Here is a 17,036-nt window from a genome sequence, read left to right as displayed (position 1 = left end):
AAAATGAGCAAAGGACCTGAATAGACACTTCTCCAAAGAAGACATACAGATGGTCAACTGACATGTGAAAAAAAATGCTCAATGCCACTAATCATCATTGAGGTATCTATCACCTCACACCTGTCAGAATGGCTCCCATCAAATAAATCAACAAACAGCAAGTGCTGGGGAGGATGTGGAGAAAAGGTAACCCTTGTGCACTGATGGTGGGAATGCAGACTGGTGCAGCCACTGTGGAAAACAGTATGGAGTTTCCTCAAAAAATTAAAAATGGAACTGCTTTTTGACCCAGCAAGCCCATTTCTGGGAATATATCCTAAGAATCATGAAACACGAATCAGAAAGAATATATTCACCTCTATGTTCATAGCAGCATTGTTTATAATAGCTAAGATCTGGAAACAGCCCAAGTGCCCATCTGTAGATGAGTGGATAAAAAAGCTGTGGTACATTTACATAAGGGAATACTATGCAGCAGTAAAAAAGAAGGATCTCTTACCCTTTGTGACAGTGTGTATGGACTTGGAGATTATGATGCTAAGTGAAATAAGCCAGTCAGAGAAAAATAAATACCATATGATCTCACTAATGAACAAAATAAACTGACGAACAAAATAGGACCATAGGCATGGATGCATGGAACAGACTGACAGATCTCAGAGGGGAGGGGATGGGTGGACTAACAGAGATTAGCCAAAGAATATACTAGTACATGCATATATGCATAGATCAATGGACAACGACAACAATGTATTGAAGGCCTAGGGCAGAGGGGAGCAAAGCATGGGGGAAATAGGGGATATATGTAATAGTGTCCCCAATTTTTAAAAAAGGAACTAGAGAAAATGGAAAAATAAAAGTTTGGGGACATATTCATACATGCACACACATGTGAATATGTACAAACATACACATACATCAAACCAAACTGGAGCAAGATTTTTTTTTTAATCTGTCTGCAAATGCTGGGCCACACCATTGTACTCATTCAGGATATTATTGGGAGTAGGCAACCTCTGGAATTGTAGAGTCTTCTTCCATGCAAAAACCACATGGACTCCTTCCAGCACAACGCCTACCTGATTCTCCTGGGAGGTAGTCTGATGTCATTGGCGTCACTCTTTGAGGCCAGAGGTAGAAATGAGGCTGTGATCTGGATGTTCTGTTCTTCCATTCTGCAAATCTTCTGCAACAATGTGAGCAGGCCCACACAGGTGCGGCCGCCAGCTGACATTGGAGACAGCCTGCTCATTAAGGGCAGCCAGTCAGAGCTCTCTAATGGCCCCGGCAGCCCACCTTGGGGAACTTCGTCATGACTTGTTTTTCACTGCTCACAGAGCAGAGAGTGTCTTAGTACATGACAGACTCCTTGCAAATGGCAGGAACATGACTTAGCTAAGCATCTGACCACTTCTAAAATGCCATCTAGTCAGACACAACAGAGCCCAGATAGATTCTCTCATATATAAATCTGGTGTGAGCGAATGCCAAAGCAACTCTCTGTTAGCAAACTCAGGGGATAAACAGCAACAACATAACAAGTCCATGGTTCAAAATGACAAGCAGTTTATTGAAGATACCAAAGAAATACAGTCTTATCACTGGATGCAGTGAGGGGCTAAAAGTATGAGGATTTTACAAGATAATGAATTAATGGCTGGGCTACAAAATGGAAAATTCACGCTAATGAAACCAGTAGACAATTCTTCTGAACTGTTTGTTGAACTGTGAAATAATTGACCTTTTTTAGTAAAGGGAATATAGTTGCCAGACATCCAAAAGGATGTTATCAACACACCCCTGTCATCATTTTGAGCATCCACTTCATGCTCAAGTCCACTACTCTATGCACTTTGAACCCAGAATGGAGAGAGATAAAAAGTATAATTTTTCCCTTTGAAACAGCCTGAGTTAGATTAGGATTAAGCAATAGATTCTCTGATTATTCAGAAGCTCAGATCACAAATTGGGATGTTCACCTGTCGCTCCCTTGATTGGACCCATTGTAGAGTTAATACAATCACATCACATTTTAAAGCTTAGCAAGAAGCAGGGTGGCACTTCCTACAGTGTGCTCAGCGTTAGCCACTGCGCAGCTTTATCTGTGAACTGCTCCCAGGTTCAGCCACAGCAGCAGGTTCCCAAGAGGTGACTATGGACCAGGCAGCACTATTCCTTTTATCATCCCAAACATCTTGGAGGTGGGAACAATCATTTCCTCATTTTACAAACGAGGAAACTGAGAGGCTTAGAGAAGTGAAGTAACTTATCCAGGGCGATGCTGCTAGCAGGCAGAGAGCAGGACTCAGAGTTTCTTCAATGAGCATGTATGAGAGAGGAGAAGCCGCATGAGCCGTTGCAAAGGACACATGGGAACAGCGCTCCAAAGCCCACATTCTAGCTCATTCAGCAGGCTCATCACTTAATCTCCCTGCAGGGGGCGGCTCACCCCTCTTGGCCAACTACTTCACAGGATCTCTGTGAGGTCCAAATGAGATCCATATATGAAAAGCCTTGAAACAGTAAAGCATTTGGCAAATAACATGTGTTTTTAGTAAAAGGACAGAAGTCTAAATCATACTCCTTAAGAGCATAACACTTCAATCATCAGGGCTTCGATGGAAAGACTACACCTCCTTCTGTTCCCGGACTAAATCCTTTAAATAAATGGTACAGGATTTTCTTAAGCAATCTTTTAGAGATGAAGGGCTCAGGAATACATGCTGGTACTTGAACTGGTCTTTGCAGAAGGCTTTAGTGTCTTAAATTTAATGCAGACACCCTGCCAGAGCTATTTATCTTGACTGAAGAAAGTAGCCATTTTCTTGTTGCTATCAATTCTGTTCCAGAGAAACAACTTCTATAAATTTACACTCTTAACCTACGCAATACAAGAATGAAGAAAAACAAACAACACTTTCTCATGAAAGGGCCACATTGTATATAGTAATTCACTTCTTATTATCATCATCATTATAAACAGCAAAGTCCACAGTTCAGTTCCCAGGCAACGCAAAAGCGGATGATCTATGGATAGGACACCTGCATGTAATGTGATAACACAGCATAGCTTTGGAGCCACTATGTTTTGCCAGTCTATTAAAAGGTAACCACAGAATTAAAACCTGAACAATGAAGACAATGCAGTCTTTGAGCAATTGAAAACAATGAATTGTCAAGCCAGTGTGGGAGATCTGAAGATCTGAGCAATCCAGCCTTTTAGGTAATGTCAAGTGGAAATCCCATTTTCTCCTTTCATCTAAGGATCATTAAGAAGAAATCACATACACACACACACACACACACACACACACACACACACAAATACTACCTGCCCAGGGCACATGTGACTTGGGGACACACTTCCCAGAGGGCTGATGGAGGCACCATCATTCCAGCATGTGCTGGAGTACGGAGAGGTCCCCCTCCACGGCCTGGAGGCCCCTTTGCAAGCTCTGGAAGGTGGCCTGCTTCCCGTAGCGCTGCCTCCAGCGGACGAAGGCCTCCACCATCTGCGACTGCACGTTGTGGGGGTGGTTGGCCTTACAGCGGTAGATATCTGTCTGGGACAGTCCCAGAGACAGCACCATGGGCTCCCATTCAGGGCCCAGCCTCTGGGCCAGCTGGTTAATCTGCCGGTCTGATGGGGAGCTGTTGAGGATGTGTGCAGGGATTCCAGTTACCTGGTTACCTGGGGAGGAGAAAAGACACCAACGTGAAAAGAGCAAGAAAAAACATCTTGGGGTGGGGGGTGGGGGGGATGGAAAACATGGGGAGAATGACGTACATTTCCAAATATCAGGGACCGATTTTTCCTAGTCTTCTTGGGGGGTGCTCAGTACAAAGCCATAGATAGGGGCTTGAGAAATACCATTCAGCATCTATGAAAATTCAGCGTTTATTACAGAAAATTTTTAAACAAGAAAATAAAAATAACTAGAAATCTCACCAGAGAAACCAATTGATTTGATCTATTTCCTTTCAGTCCTCTATGTAAAACATACATTTAGAATTACATCGCACATACTGCTTTGTAAACATGCTGTTTTCACTTCCATCTCTCTTACTGGAGAAGCTAAAAAGAGGGTTCTGGAAAAATGTGAGGATGCCTGCAGGGGCCCCAGTTCCCTCTAGCACTGGCCAGTGGGCACAGGGGTGACACTGTGGCCTGCAGGACTGGCTAGTGCTGGAGGGCAACCTGCCAAATAGAACAGCTACCTTCTGCTGACAAACTTGAACATCACCAGTGAAGGGAAAGGAAAGGTGTATGATGCACTCTGTGCAGAAAAAAACTGCATTGTGAAAAAGCCCTGAGGCAGGAGAACATGGTGCATTCAAAAAAGTGAATGAAGTTCACTGTAGCAAAGTGCAGAGATTGAGGACTCCAAACATCCTCAGTTATGGTGCTGGTTACTCGTTAAGCCAGGACTAGAAGTGGGGTCTCCACATTCCTGGCTCAGACATCTGCACAATAGCACACTGTACTGCATTTTCTGTCACCAGCATCACAGGTCAATCCCACTTCATACTCACCAGCTCACTGTTTTGATTTATGAAGTCACCTAGAGGCCCGATGCATGAAATTTGTGCAAGGGGCTTGGCCCTCGCAGCCGCGGCAGCTTGCCTCAGCCCTCACAGCCCTGGCTTTGTCTGGAAGGTTGTTGGGTCTAATTAGCATATTATGCTTTTATTATTATAGATAAGAAGACAAAAGGTATCTTATTAGAATTGATAATGTTTTCCACTCACCTGCCTTTGGCATGAGTTGTAAAATTATTGTCAAGGGCTCTTTCTGGTGTTTATCAAGATTATAATTTTTAAAAAAAATGACTAAGTAGCAATTAGAACAATGATACCACTGACCAGTATTTTATATTAACAGTATTAATTTTATGACTTTTATAAAAAATATGGGCTCATTAAAAAATTCAAGCAACTCAAAAAAGTACAAAGAAGAAAACAAATCATCCAATATCCCACCATTGTATTCAGTTGTTGAACATAATTTTGGACATATACTGTTAGAAGAATAATCTAACAGCTATTTTTCTAAGAGTTATTTAAATTTTTTAATATAACAGAAGAAGAAGAAAAGAGAAACTAAATAGCTTTCTGACCTGCAGTTAAAATACTTAAAACACATGCAAACCACACACACACACACACACACACACACACACACACGAATCAATGCTGAGAAAAGTTTATGAAAATTTAAGAGATATATTGCATATTTTAACATTAATTCTCTATAATGAATACTTTATATTTTCTCTCCCTTTCTTCACACCTCTTGATTTTTGTTGCTTACCTCATTTTATTTTGCCAGGTGCATAACATTTACATGCTTCTGTAAGAATAATACTCCCTTCCCCAGTTGTTTAGTCTTAAAACTACATTATAATGGCTTGAATGGTCACCCATGGTTTTTTTGTTACTGTTTTATAACCATGGAATTTTTATTCCTGAGTTTGTTCTTTTGATTTAAATCTTTGGGTCAAATTCATCATAAGGCGATTTTTCTGAGGAAATGCTCATGGTTACTATCTTCCTTTAGTTCTTTCAAATCAAGACAGTCTGCTTATTCCTTCACTGCCAAATAGTAACTTATATTTATTTAAAATGTTCATATTATATTATTTTAATGTTATTCTTTCAAATTATTAATACAATTTTATGATTTTATTGATTTTAATGATTTTATTCTTCTTATAAGTTTGTAGATCCTGCTCATATTTCATGGTAGAGAACATTGGTGTGGAGAATTCTGAAACCAACTTGATATCCCCATTTTATAAACTTGCTTTTTCTGTCTGGAGTTTACAGTACTGAAGCTTTGATTAGGGCATAACTTGGTCAGTTTCTTTCTCCTTTTCACGCATGTGGCATGACCATGTGACCAAAGATTTAGTTCTTCCTTTCAGAAAAATCTTCTTGTTATATCTTTTTTTGTTGTTGTTAATCCTCACTTGAAGATATTTTTTCCATTAATTTTTAGTGATGGTGGAAGGGAGGGAGGGTGAGAGAAAGAGAGAAACATTGATGTGAGAGAGACACATTGATTGGTTGCCTCCCGCATGCACCCTGACCAGGGCCGGGGATGGAACCTGCAACAGAGGTATGTGCCCTTGACTGGGAATTGAACACACTACCCTTCAGTGCATAAGCTGATGCTCTAACTGCTGAATCACACTAGCCAGGGCATTCTTATCATATCTTTGCATTATTTTTCTGCTTATATGGTGTATGGCTTTGCCTATCCTCCACAAGAGGGCTATCATTTTCCCTCTTACTGCTTTCACTCTGTTTTAATAAGTACAGAGTTTCAGTTTTACAAAAGGAAGAGTTCTGGTTGTACACAATGCAAATATACTTAACACTCAAACTGTACATTTAAAAATAGAAAAGATGGTACATTTCATGCTATGTATATTTTACCACAATTAAACATAAAATTTTAAAAAGAATCTGTTTTATCAGAACTACATTGAGTTTTTATTTCTATTGATTTGATATTGAGCTCTTCTATAGCATGAAATACTTGTGAGGTTGAGTTTTCTTGAACTGGGTTTCCTCTCAGACCAGGTTGGTTATATTTATTTTTTGCAAACATGTTCCTTTCTTTCATTCCTCTGCTGCAGTATTTCCACAGTTGTCATGACACTTATCTTCATCTTGTACATACTTCATGTGAGTATCTCCGTCCAAAACTTCTGTTTGCTCTCTTATAGTAAGTTGACATATCTTGACACTCTGCTCACTCTATAGGGGACCAGTTATCTTTCTCCTCTGAGCTATAATTTGATATTGGCTGACACTTTCTGCACAGTGTTTTGCCAGAGGAGTGCTAGGATCACTACGCCTGCCTTTGTTGGGGGGAGGGGGGCCCTTCATTCTGCTCTCTCTTTTGCAAGCTAGCACTCACTCCTATGGTCTCTCTCTGTAACAGCATGGAGACTGAGATTGCCTGCTCTGGGTTGCCTTCCTGCCTCTGCTGAGGGTGATTCCTGACTTTATGGAGGCTGTCTACTTCTTGAGCCAGATTCTTTCCAAACTGATCTGTGTTAGTAGGAACCCTTGCTTTCCTTTCCCAGTATTGCTTCTGAGGGGTCAGGGTGGGGTGTTTCCTTCACTGTCTCCCACTTTTCAAAGTATATGGACTATCACAAAGCTGTGGGGTTTTCTTGGTTGGTTGGTTGCTGCTGGCTGTGCTGTACCAGCATGGCCAAGGGTGAACCTGAGGAGGGGCAGTGAAGGATTGAAGAAAAGACAGACAAGAGAATACAGCTGGGGCTTGGTGAAGCTCCCGTGCCTGGATGAGGACACAAAAGACCAGCCTGCAAGCCAATGCTTTATTTTATAGTCTGATTGAAACAAGGGTAGATTAACATGTATACAAATGTTCTTGTTTTGGCAACAATTGCTGCACCTCCCACAGCCAATTAGCTACTTAGGAAGGAAATAGGGAGGGCTACAAGGTCAGGCTTAATTATGCTAGGAAAGCTCTGCCCTCCAGGCTGGGACTTGTTTGTGGCCCTGCCACAGGTCAGCCCAAGGCTTGACCCTAGAGCCATTCCCTACAGCTGGCGAATATTTTTGTTTTAACTGCTTTTTGGTTCAGCTCATTGGGTGTCAGGGAGGGAGCATCTGTGATCCTGCTACTCTCTGTCATCATTCTGACTCCTGCAATATTATATGCTTTGAGCAATTAATTGGAAGTGAGGGCAGTATTTGCCCTCATTCCTCAACACTTTCAGGGCCACATTCTCCTTGTGAATACTTCCCCATGACTAGAAGATGGCTAGTAGTCTGTGGACATAGACTGGAGCAAAGATAACTGGCACATAAACACACCCAGCCAAGAGCAAATTGGGTCTTCCAAGGAGAACAAATGCACACAAAGTAAAAGCTGTTTGCGCCATCTGACCTCAATCTGGGAAAGTATCCTCATGTGGCCCTTCTAGCTTGTGAATTCTGCTGAATATGCGGTTACTTAAAAATGAAAGTTCTAACTCCCAAGGATACATTACATAAAATCAGGTCAAGCTATAAGTTAGTCCACTGTGACCATCTGGCCACTGTTTCTCAAAGCTCCATGTGCATACCACTAGTGGTATGCGAGATGATGTTAGGTGGCACATGGGTGAACATGCTGTATTTGAACAGTCATTTATCTATTTTTAAAACAATTAGAAAAGTATGAATAGCATTTAAAACTCATGATTGCAAGGATTAAGATAAGTAAGTAAAAAGTAAATAAAGCAGGTATAGAATGACAAAAAAGTAAACAAAAAGAAAAGTAAATTTAAAAATAAAAAGTAAAACTGGAAAAAAGGGTTAAATTAGTAGTACAGGTGGTACAAATATATGGCAAAAATTGTACAAGAAGAGCCAAAATGATTGAAGTTTTGGAAGTCCAGTGTTTCTCAACAATTACACCATTGGCATTCGGGCAGGACACTCCCTAGCTGGGTCTTTAACTTCACTGACCTGCACCTGCTAAGTACTAGTAACATCCCCCAGCCCAGCCTCAGCACACATGTCCACATACCCTGGGGTGAGGCAGTACTACCCCTGGTTAAGAGCCATGAGACACTGTGACATAAGAATGTTCAACTAGTTTTTAAAATTCTAAGCAAGGAGTTAAACCCTTTCATACTGATAACATGTTCTCCCTTATATAGGTCCTAAATATTTCATGTAACCCTTTAATCACATTCTCAGGGAAGTTAAAACTCACCTATTTTGAAAAGGATCAACATTCTCTGACAAACCCATCTACCACAATGAAGCCAGGGATCCATTTGAAGGAATGAACATTCCCACTCCCGCATCCCCCATCCCCTCACCTCTACTCTGCTCTCCTCCCCCCCCGCCCCGCCCCCAACACACACACACCTTTGTGGTCACTACATAAATGAAAGCAGCATATTGTTCCCCTCTCCTTCTCCAACTATCTCTTTCTCTCTCACTCATACCTATCAATTACTGCTCTGGCCTCAAACCTAAAAGTCTCCTTTTCAATTCCTACTGCATTTAGAGTCAGGTCTAAAATATTCACATAACTTTTCTTTTTCTTGGGGACACTGCTGTCTCCCAAGCTCTTTATAGGCAGAGACTTCTATGTTCTCCTTTTTCAACCTTTAGCTCCATGCTGAGCACAGAATAGAACACAATGTATACTTTCTCAGTACTGATCATAGTTTTAAAACAAAAAGTTCCTCCAAGTCAAGTTTTCGAATCTCTGTGCGGACAGCTCTCCATGATCCATCTTGGCTGGATGTAGGTTTTCTGAGTGAAGGAGAGTTCACAGGCCCAGCATCCTGTATACCTCTCTCTTTACCCTGTATCCTATGATATGTGGCTAACTTAGTGGTGTCCTGAGAAGAGGAACTATACCGGGTTCAAGAGCACACTTAAGAGACTGGGCACCAAGGAGTAAAAGAGGCACATCAGAGATGTAAACAAGCTGCTAGGAAAGTCAGATAAATCTGAGGTCAGGGATCTAGAAAAACAGAAAGGTTTTTAACTATAAAACACCTTTTCATTAGTTATTTTGCGACATAACTGGAGATGTTATAAGCACATATGAATTCTTTATAAGAGTGGCTCAGTTGGACATGGGTAGCACTTTAAAAAACTGTACACATTCCTTTTGGAGAGCCTGGTAATTATACCAGCCTCCCCAACTCACTGTTGCAGTGACTCACTGTCACTACTCGATGTGTCATATGCTTCATGTTTGCTGGGCCAAACAAACAAACAAAAAACAGCTGAGCTAAGAGCTCTTTCCCTTCTAGCACAGCCATCTTTTTAGGACTAAAAGGCTAACCCCTGCTTAAAAACATTTAAGGATTCTGCTCAGGTCAAATCTACTAATATGCCATTGACCAAAACAAGACATGTGGCCAAATACAGGACTCATAGGATAAAGAATTAAATCTTCTCACAGAATGAGAGGTGTGAACATTTGCTAATCAATCATCTATAAGCACTCACAAGTATACTAATAAATTATTAAAATATGGATGAAGTGATACATTACTAAGAATGTATAAGATGTTAAAATTAGTGCAGGAAAAATAGAAAATTGAATAGACCAAAGTATTAAATACATTGAAATGGCAATCAAAACTCTCCCTTGCTAAAGAGCCCTAGGCCCAGATGGTTTTATAGGTGAGTTCTACCAAATGTTCATGAGACATTAAATTTCCAATTTTATATAAATCTATATAAAAAACCTATATAGCCCATTTTATTAAGCTACTGTACTTTTTATTACAATTAGGATAAGGAGAATACAAAAAAGAAAAATCACTGGCTCATTTTGGTTATGATTTCCAGTGCAAAAATTCTAAATATGAACTAATTGAGTAAAAATCCCTTTTAAAAATAATAGATATGAACTAGTAGAATTTATCCCAGGATTACAATAATTTCAAAATCATAAAAAATTATCAATTAATTTAAGATATCAATAGCCTAAAGACAAAAGTTAATATCTTAATAGATGCAAAAGAGCATTTGATAAAATCTGACATTTATGATTTTAAAAAAGATTCTTTAATAATTAGGAACATAAGGAACTTTTTTAAGTTGGCAAAGATGGTAAAAGCACTTGATTTAATGGAAAATATATTCCCTTTAAGAATGGAGCCTGGGGAGAAACCAAGATGGCGGCATAGGTAAACACCAGAGTTTGCTGCCTAGCACAACCACTTCAAAAATACAACTAAAAGACGGAACGGACATCACCCAGAACCACAGGAAGGCTGGCTAAGGGGAAATTCTTCAACTAGAAGGAAAGAGAACAGCATACCGAAACTCAGAGGAGGCTCAATGCGGAAAATACAAAGGTGCAGAGGTGTGCGTGGAGCGGGATGGTGGCTGAGGGCACGGTTGTTGTTTTCAATCGGGAGAGAGTCTCAGATTCTGAACTCCAGTTCTGGGCGAGTCTCTGGGGACCCAGACTCAAACGGGAGAAGCAGGACTGTCTGGCATCGGTCGGAACTCGAGGGCAGCTTTCTCTCCGAGGTTTGCAGCGGTTGCTGGGACTCTGAGAGGCAGAGCTCTGGGGACGGGACTAAGAGCAGCCATAACTGCTCCCTCTGCCCGCCCTGTTGATCCCGTGTGACCCGCCCTGCCCAAGCCCTGCGCAGAGCCATTTGCCGGATAGCCTCAGGCAAAGGCTAGATTAGCACCTCCCCAGAGGACAGAAGTTTTCCCACTGCAGACACAGCTGATTCTCATAGCCAGTTGGCCTGGAGGTCAAATCCCCCTAGTATTAACTACAACAATCAAGGCTTAACTACAACAAGACTGTGCACAAAGGCCACTAGGGGGTGCACCAAGAAAGCATAAAAAATGCGGAGACAAAGAAACAGGACAAAATTGTCAATGGAGGATATTGAGTTCAGAATCACACTTTTAAGGTCCCTCAAGAACTGTCTAGAAGCCGCCGATAAACTTATTGAGATCTACAAGAAATCTAATGAGACCCTCGATGTTGTGATAAAGAACCAACTAGAAATTAAGCATACATGGACTGAAATAAAGAATATTATACAGACTCCCCAACAGCAGACCAGAGGAGCGCAAGAATCAAGTCAAAGATTTAAAATGCAAAGAAGCAAAAAACACCCAACCGGAAAAGCAAAATGAAAAAATAATCTGAAAATACGAAGATAGTGTAAGGAGCCTCTGGGACAGCTTCAAACGTACCAACATCAGAATTATAGGGGTGCCAGAAGATGAGAGTGAACAAGATATTGAAAACCTATTTGAAGAAATAATGACAGAAAACTTCCCCTTCCTGGTGAAAGAAATAGACTTACAGGTCCAGGAAGCGCAGAGAACCCCAAACAAAAGGAATCCAAAGAGGACCACACCAAGACACATCATAATTAAAATGCCAAGAGCAAAAGACAAAGAGAGAATCTTAAAAGCAGCAAGAGAAAGAAACTCAGTTACCTACAAGGGAATACCTATACGACTGTCAGCTGATTTCTCAACAGAAACCATGCAGGCCAGAAGGGAGTGGCAAGAAATATTCAAAGTAATGAATGCCAAGAACCTACAACCAAGATTACTTTATCCAGCAAAAGTATCTTTCAGAATTGAAGGTCAGATAAAGAGCTTCACAGATAAGGAAAAGCTAAAGGAGTTCATCACCACCAAACCAGTATTATATGAAATGCTGAAAGGTATCCTTTAAGAAGAGGAAGAAGAAGAAAAAGGTAAAGATACAAATTATGAACAACAAATATGCATCTATCAACAAGTGAATCTAAAAATCAAGTGAATAAATAATCTGATGAACAGAATGAACTGGTGATTATAATAGAATCAGGGACATAGAAAGGGAATGGACTGACTATTCTTGGGGGGGAAAAGGGTGTGGGAGATGCGGGAAGAGACTGGACAAAAATCGTGCACCTATGGATGAGGACAGTGGGTGGGGAGTGAGGGCAGAGGGTGGGGTGGGAACTGGAAGGAAGGGAGTTATGGGGGGAAAAAAGAGGAACAAATGTAATAATCTGAACAATAAAGATTTAATAAAAATAAATAAATAAAAATTGTGATAAAGTAAAAAAAAAAAAAAAAAGAATGGAGCCCGGTTAGTATAGCTCAGTGGTTGAGCATTGACCTATGAAGCAGGTCACCATTCAATTCCCAGTCAGGGTATATGCTCGGGTTGTGGTCTCAATCCCCAGTGTGTGGCCTGCAGGAGGCAGCTGATCAATGATTCTCTCTCATCATTGATGTTTCTACCTCTCTCTCCCTCTCCCTTCCTCTATGAAATCAATAAAAATATATATATATTTTTAAAAGAAACGAATGAAAACAAGACAAGAATAGCCACTATCACCATTACTGCTGAATACAGTAGTGGAAGGATGTCCTGACAACGTTACAGAAAAGAGCAGGATCCAAGATGACAGCAGAGTAGCTGGATTCCCATCACCAAACTGGAATTACAACCAAAATATAAAGCAATCAACCTAAATAAGTAACTAAAGACTAGCTGAAGGATTTATAGAAGAAGCCCATCCAGACTGGTAGGAGGAACAGAGACTACAAAAGGGCTCGTCCCAAATCCATATGTGGTAGTTAAAAATTGGGAGGAATATCTTAGCTGCAGAGGTCCCCATTGAGGAGCAGAAGTCCCAGCCCCACTCTGGCTCTCCAGCACAGGGATCCAGTGCCAGGAAGAGAAATCCCCATAACTTTTAGCTGTGAAAACCAGGGGAGATTATGGCTGAGGAATGAGTGCTTCTTGAGTCCCAGGTGTTCCTCTTAAAGGGCCCATGAACAAACTAATTTGCTGACAGACTCTGGGGTAGTAGCTTAAAAGCTAAGAAACTGAATTGTCTGGCTTCAAGGCAAGGGCAGGAGGGGTAGTTTCTCCCAGACAGAAGTGCTTGCAGAAGCCATTGTTCCTTTGCTGAGACCTCCTCCTGTAGGCACAGGTGACATGACATCTGAGTCTCCAACAATCAGGCTAACACTGATAGCCCCATCCGGGTGATTCCTTGAGACCTCACCCCACCCAACTTGCAAGCCCACCCGAGCCCCTTCCAGTGGCTTTTCTATACAAACAGCCTATCTCGCCCAGTGCTGCCAAAATTTACTTCACATGGATACTAGAAAAAGAGGAGAGAAAGCCAAGAAATTGAAAGCCTATCTCGCCCAGTGCTGTGAACTTTCCTAAAATCTTTCAAAGGTTCACAAACCCCAAACAAGCATCATCCGGCCTCATGTGTGCATCATCCTTCTTGTTAAGCAGCCCCAAGCCCAGCACTAATAGCAGCTGGCCTCAGTTCACATCTTAGCCTCTTCCAGGAACCTCCAATCTCAGCACAAGTGGCAACCATCTGTAGATCACTTTGTAGCTCATACCAAGTGACCCAGGGTAGGATACAGGCAGAGGCAGACCTAGGCCTGCACCTCCCAAGAGGCCCCTGCACCAACACATCTGGTGGCCAGCTTCAGACCACACTAGAGAACCACCAACCATCTCCACAAATGACACACTCATAGGGCAGGCTGAGCAGATATCAGAGGCCTATTAGAGCAAATCCTAGTCTGTACAGTCAGCCCCTGAACAATAGGTCCTCCACTATAGTCATGGCCAGTCCTCACAACCAATCAGCCCGAGGGTCAATCCCTCCCATTGATATGCCAACAGCAATCAAGACTCAACTACAATAGAAGGGCACACACAACCCACACAAGAGATACACCTAGCTCAGGTGACTAGAAGTCTGCACCACTGGGCCCCATAGGACACCTACTACATATGGCCACTCTACAAAGACTAGGATAGCAGTTCTATCTAATACATAGAAACAAACACAGGGAGGAAGCCACAATGAGGAGACAAAGAAACATCCCAAATAAAATGATAGAACCTAACTCCAGAAAAAGAACTAAATGTAATGGAGACAAGCGATCTACCAGATGCAAAGTTTAAAACATTGGTTATAAGCATGCTCATGACTCTGTGAAAACTTCAACAAAGAGTTTAACTGAATAACTGATTTGAAAGACAAGATAACAGAAAACACCTGATTAGAAAAGCAAAAATAAAAAAGAATTTTAAAATATGAAGATAGTTTAAGTGATTGCTGGGACAACATCAAGCATACCAAAATTCACTTCACATGGATACTAGAAGGAGAGGAGAGAAAGCCAAGAAATTGAAAACCTATTTGAAGAAATAATGACAGAAAATTTCCCTTACCTGGCAAAAGAATTAGACATACAAGCCCAGGAAGTACAGAGAGTCCCAAACAAGATGAACCCAAAGAGGCACGCACCAAGACACAAAATGCCAAGAGTTAAATATAAAGAGAGAATGTTAAAAGCAGCACGAGAAAAGCAATTAGTTACTTACAATGAATCTCCCCTAAAACTGACAGTTGATTTTGCAACAGAAACTTACCAGGCCAGAAGATTTGTCATGAAATATTCAAAGTGATAAAAACCAAGGACCCACAACCAAGATAATTCTATTCAACAAAACTATCATTTAGAATCAAAGAACAGATAAAGAGCTTCCCAGAAAAGAAAAAGCTAAACGAATTCATCACCACCAAACCAGTTTACAAGAAATGTTAAAGGAACTTCTTTAAGAAGAAAAAAACAGATAAAAATATGAACAATAAAATGACAATAAATACATATCTATCAACAATTATTCTAAATGTAAATGGATTAAATGCTTCAATCAAAAGATATACAGTGGCTGAATACATAAGAAAACAAGACCCTCACATATGCTGTCTACAAGAGACCCACTTCAGATTGAAAGACACACACAGACTGAAAGTAAATAAGTGGAAAAAAATATTTCATAAAAATAGAAATAGTTCATAAAAAATCTGGGGTAGCAATACTTAGACAAAATAGACTTTAAAACAAAGGCTATAACAAGAGACAAAGCATGACTCAGCAATTCCACTTCCGGGTACTTATCCAAAGAAACCCAAAAGGCTAATTCAAAAAGACATATGCATCCCTGTGTTCACTGCAGCATTATTTACAATAGCCAAAATATGGAAGCAACCTAAATGTCCATCAATAGATGAGTGGATAAAGAAAATGTGGTGCATATATACCTTGGAATATGACTCAGCCATAAAAAAAGAATGAAATGTTGTCATCTGTAACAACATGGATGGACCAGAGGGCATTATGCTAAGTGAAATAAGACAGGAAGAGAAAAATGCGATATGATTTCACTTACGTGTGGAATCTAAAAAACAAAATAAATGAACAAACAAAGCAGAAACAAAGTCATAGATACAGAGAACACTTTGATGGTTGCCAGAGGAAGGAGGTTTGGTGGGATTAAGGAGACAGGATTAAGAAGTACAAATTTGTAGTTACAAACCTAAAGATGGCAATTCTTGTAATGACAATTAAAATTTCATAATGGGAAAGGAGAGACTTTTTCCAAACTGGGGAAAAGGGCCTAATTATATAGAGGAAAATAAAACTGAACTTTTATATCATACCATAAAGAGTGACAGATTCCATGTGGGTAAAGGCCCAAGTATAAAAGGTAAAACTATAACATTAATGGAAAACAATGTAGGAGTATCTTTATGACCTGCAATGAGAAGACTTTAAATTAATACCCAAAAGATTAATTTTTGACATTAAAATTAAAAATTTCTGCTCATCAAAGGAAACCATGACCCAAGTTGACAGAACAGAATTGGAAAAGATATGTATTAATACTATTTAGATAAGGTAGTCCTGAAACCAACAGGAAAAGATAAGAACTTCCAGAGGAAGAAGGACAAGGGCATTACCAGGTCATTAAAATGAGAAAAGATGCAAAGGCAAGCCTATGAAAAGATGCTCTGACAGAAATTTAATCAAAATGAAAACAACAATGAGAAATCACTTGATGTGCATAGAAGCCTAGACAATACCAAGTTTTTGGCTGAAATATGGAGATGTGCGAAACTGTATTCACTGCTGGTAGAAATGAAGATTGGACAGCCATTCTAGAAAGCAAGATTGCAGTGTGAGTAAAATTGAATATAGTTTACCATCTTGTTCTGGGTATATGTACCCAAGAACATTCAGAAAAATACCCATAAGAGACACATATAAGATTGTCTGTGCAAAGTTACATTACCGTATTTGTGTTAGCAAATATACATGTACCTTATAACTCAGCAGTCCTGTTTGGGGCTTATATATTCCAGAAGGATTTTCATACAGATCCATGAGGGGTCATGAATGAGGTTGTTTATATCAGACTAGAGGCCCAATGCACGAAATTCATGCAAGGGGCTCGGCCCTCACAGCCCCGGCTGCCTCAGCCAGTCCTCATAGCCTCGGCCGGCCCTTGCAGCCTCAGCCAGCCCTTGCAGCTCCTCGCAGCCTCAGCTTCATCCAGAAGGTTGTCCAGAAGGACATCTGGAAGGTCGTTTGGCTGTTCGGTCTAATTAGCATATTAGCTCTTTATTATATAGGATAACACTATGGGAAGAAAGAAGTGGGAAACGATCTAAGAGTCT

At 40.6% G+C, this 17,036-nt stretch overlaps 1 protein-coding gene across 2 annotated transcripts in view; it reads right to left on the bottom strand.

The window, feature by feature from the left end:
- Positions 1 to 1,544: 1,544 nt before the first annotated feature.
- The window catches only part of CRADD (CASP2 and RIPK1 domain containing adaptor with death domain), a 166,331-nt gene continuing 150,839 nt past the window's right edge, over positions 1,545 to 17,036 (bottom strand). For both annotated transcript variants that reach the window (XM_014451489.2, XM_006084032.3), the window contains one exon: positions 1,545 to 3,691. In XM_014451489.2, the coding sequence (XP_014306975.1) occupies positions 3,390 to 3,691 (302 nt within the window). In that variant the 3' untranslated portion in view covers positions 1,545 to 3,389. The remainder of the gene's footprint in view (positions 3,692 to 17,036) is intronic.

This window comes from Myotis lucifugus, unplaced genomic scaffold (genome assembly GCF_000147115.1).
Source record: "Myotis lucifugus unplaced genomic scaffold, Myoluc2.0 scaffold_9, whole genome shotgun sequence".
NCBI lineage: Eukaryota > Metazoa > Chordata > Mammalia > Chiroptera > Vespertilionidae > Myotis > Myotis lucifugus.
Note: the sequence above shows the minus strand (reverse complement) of the source record. Positions and strands in the feature narration are given on the sequence as shown.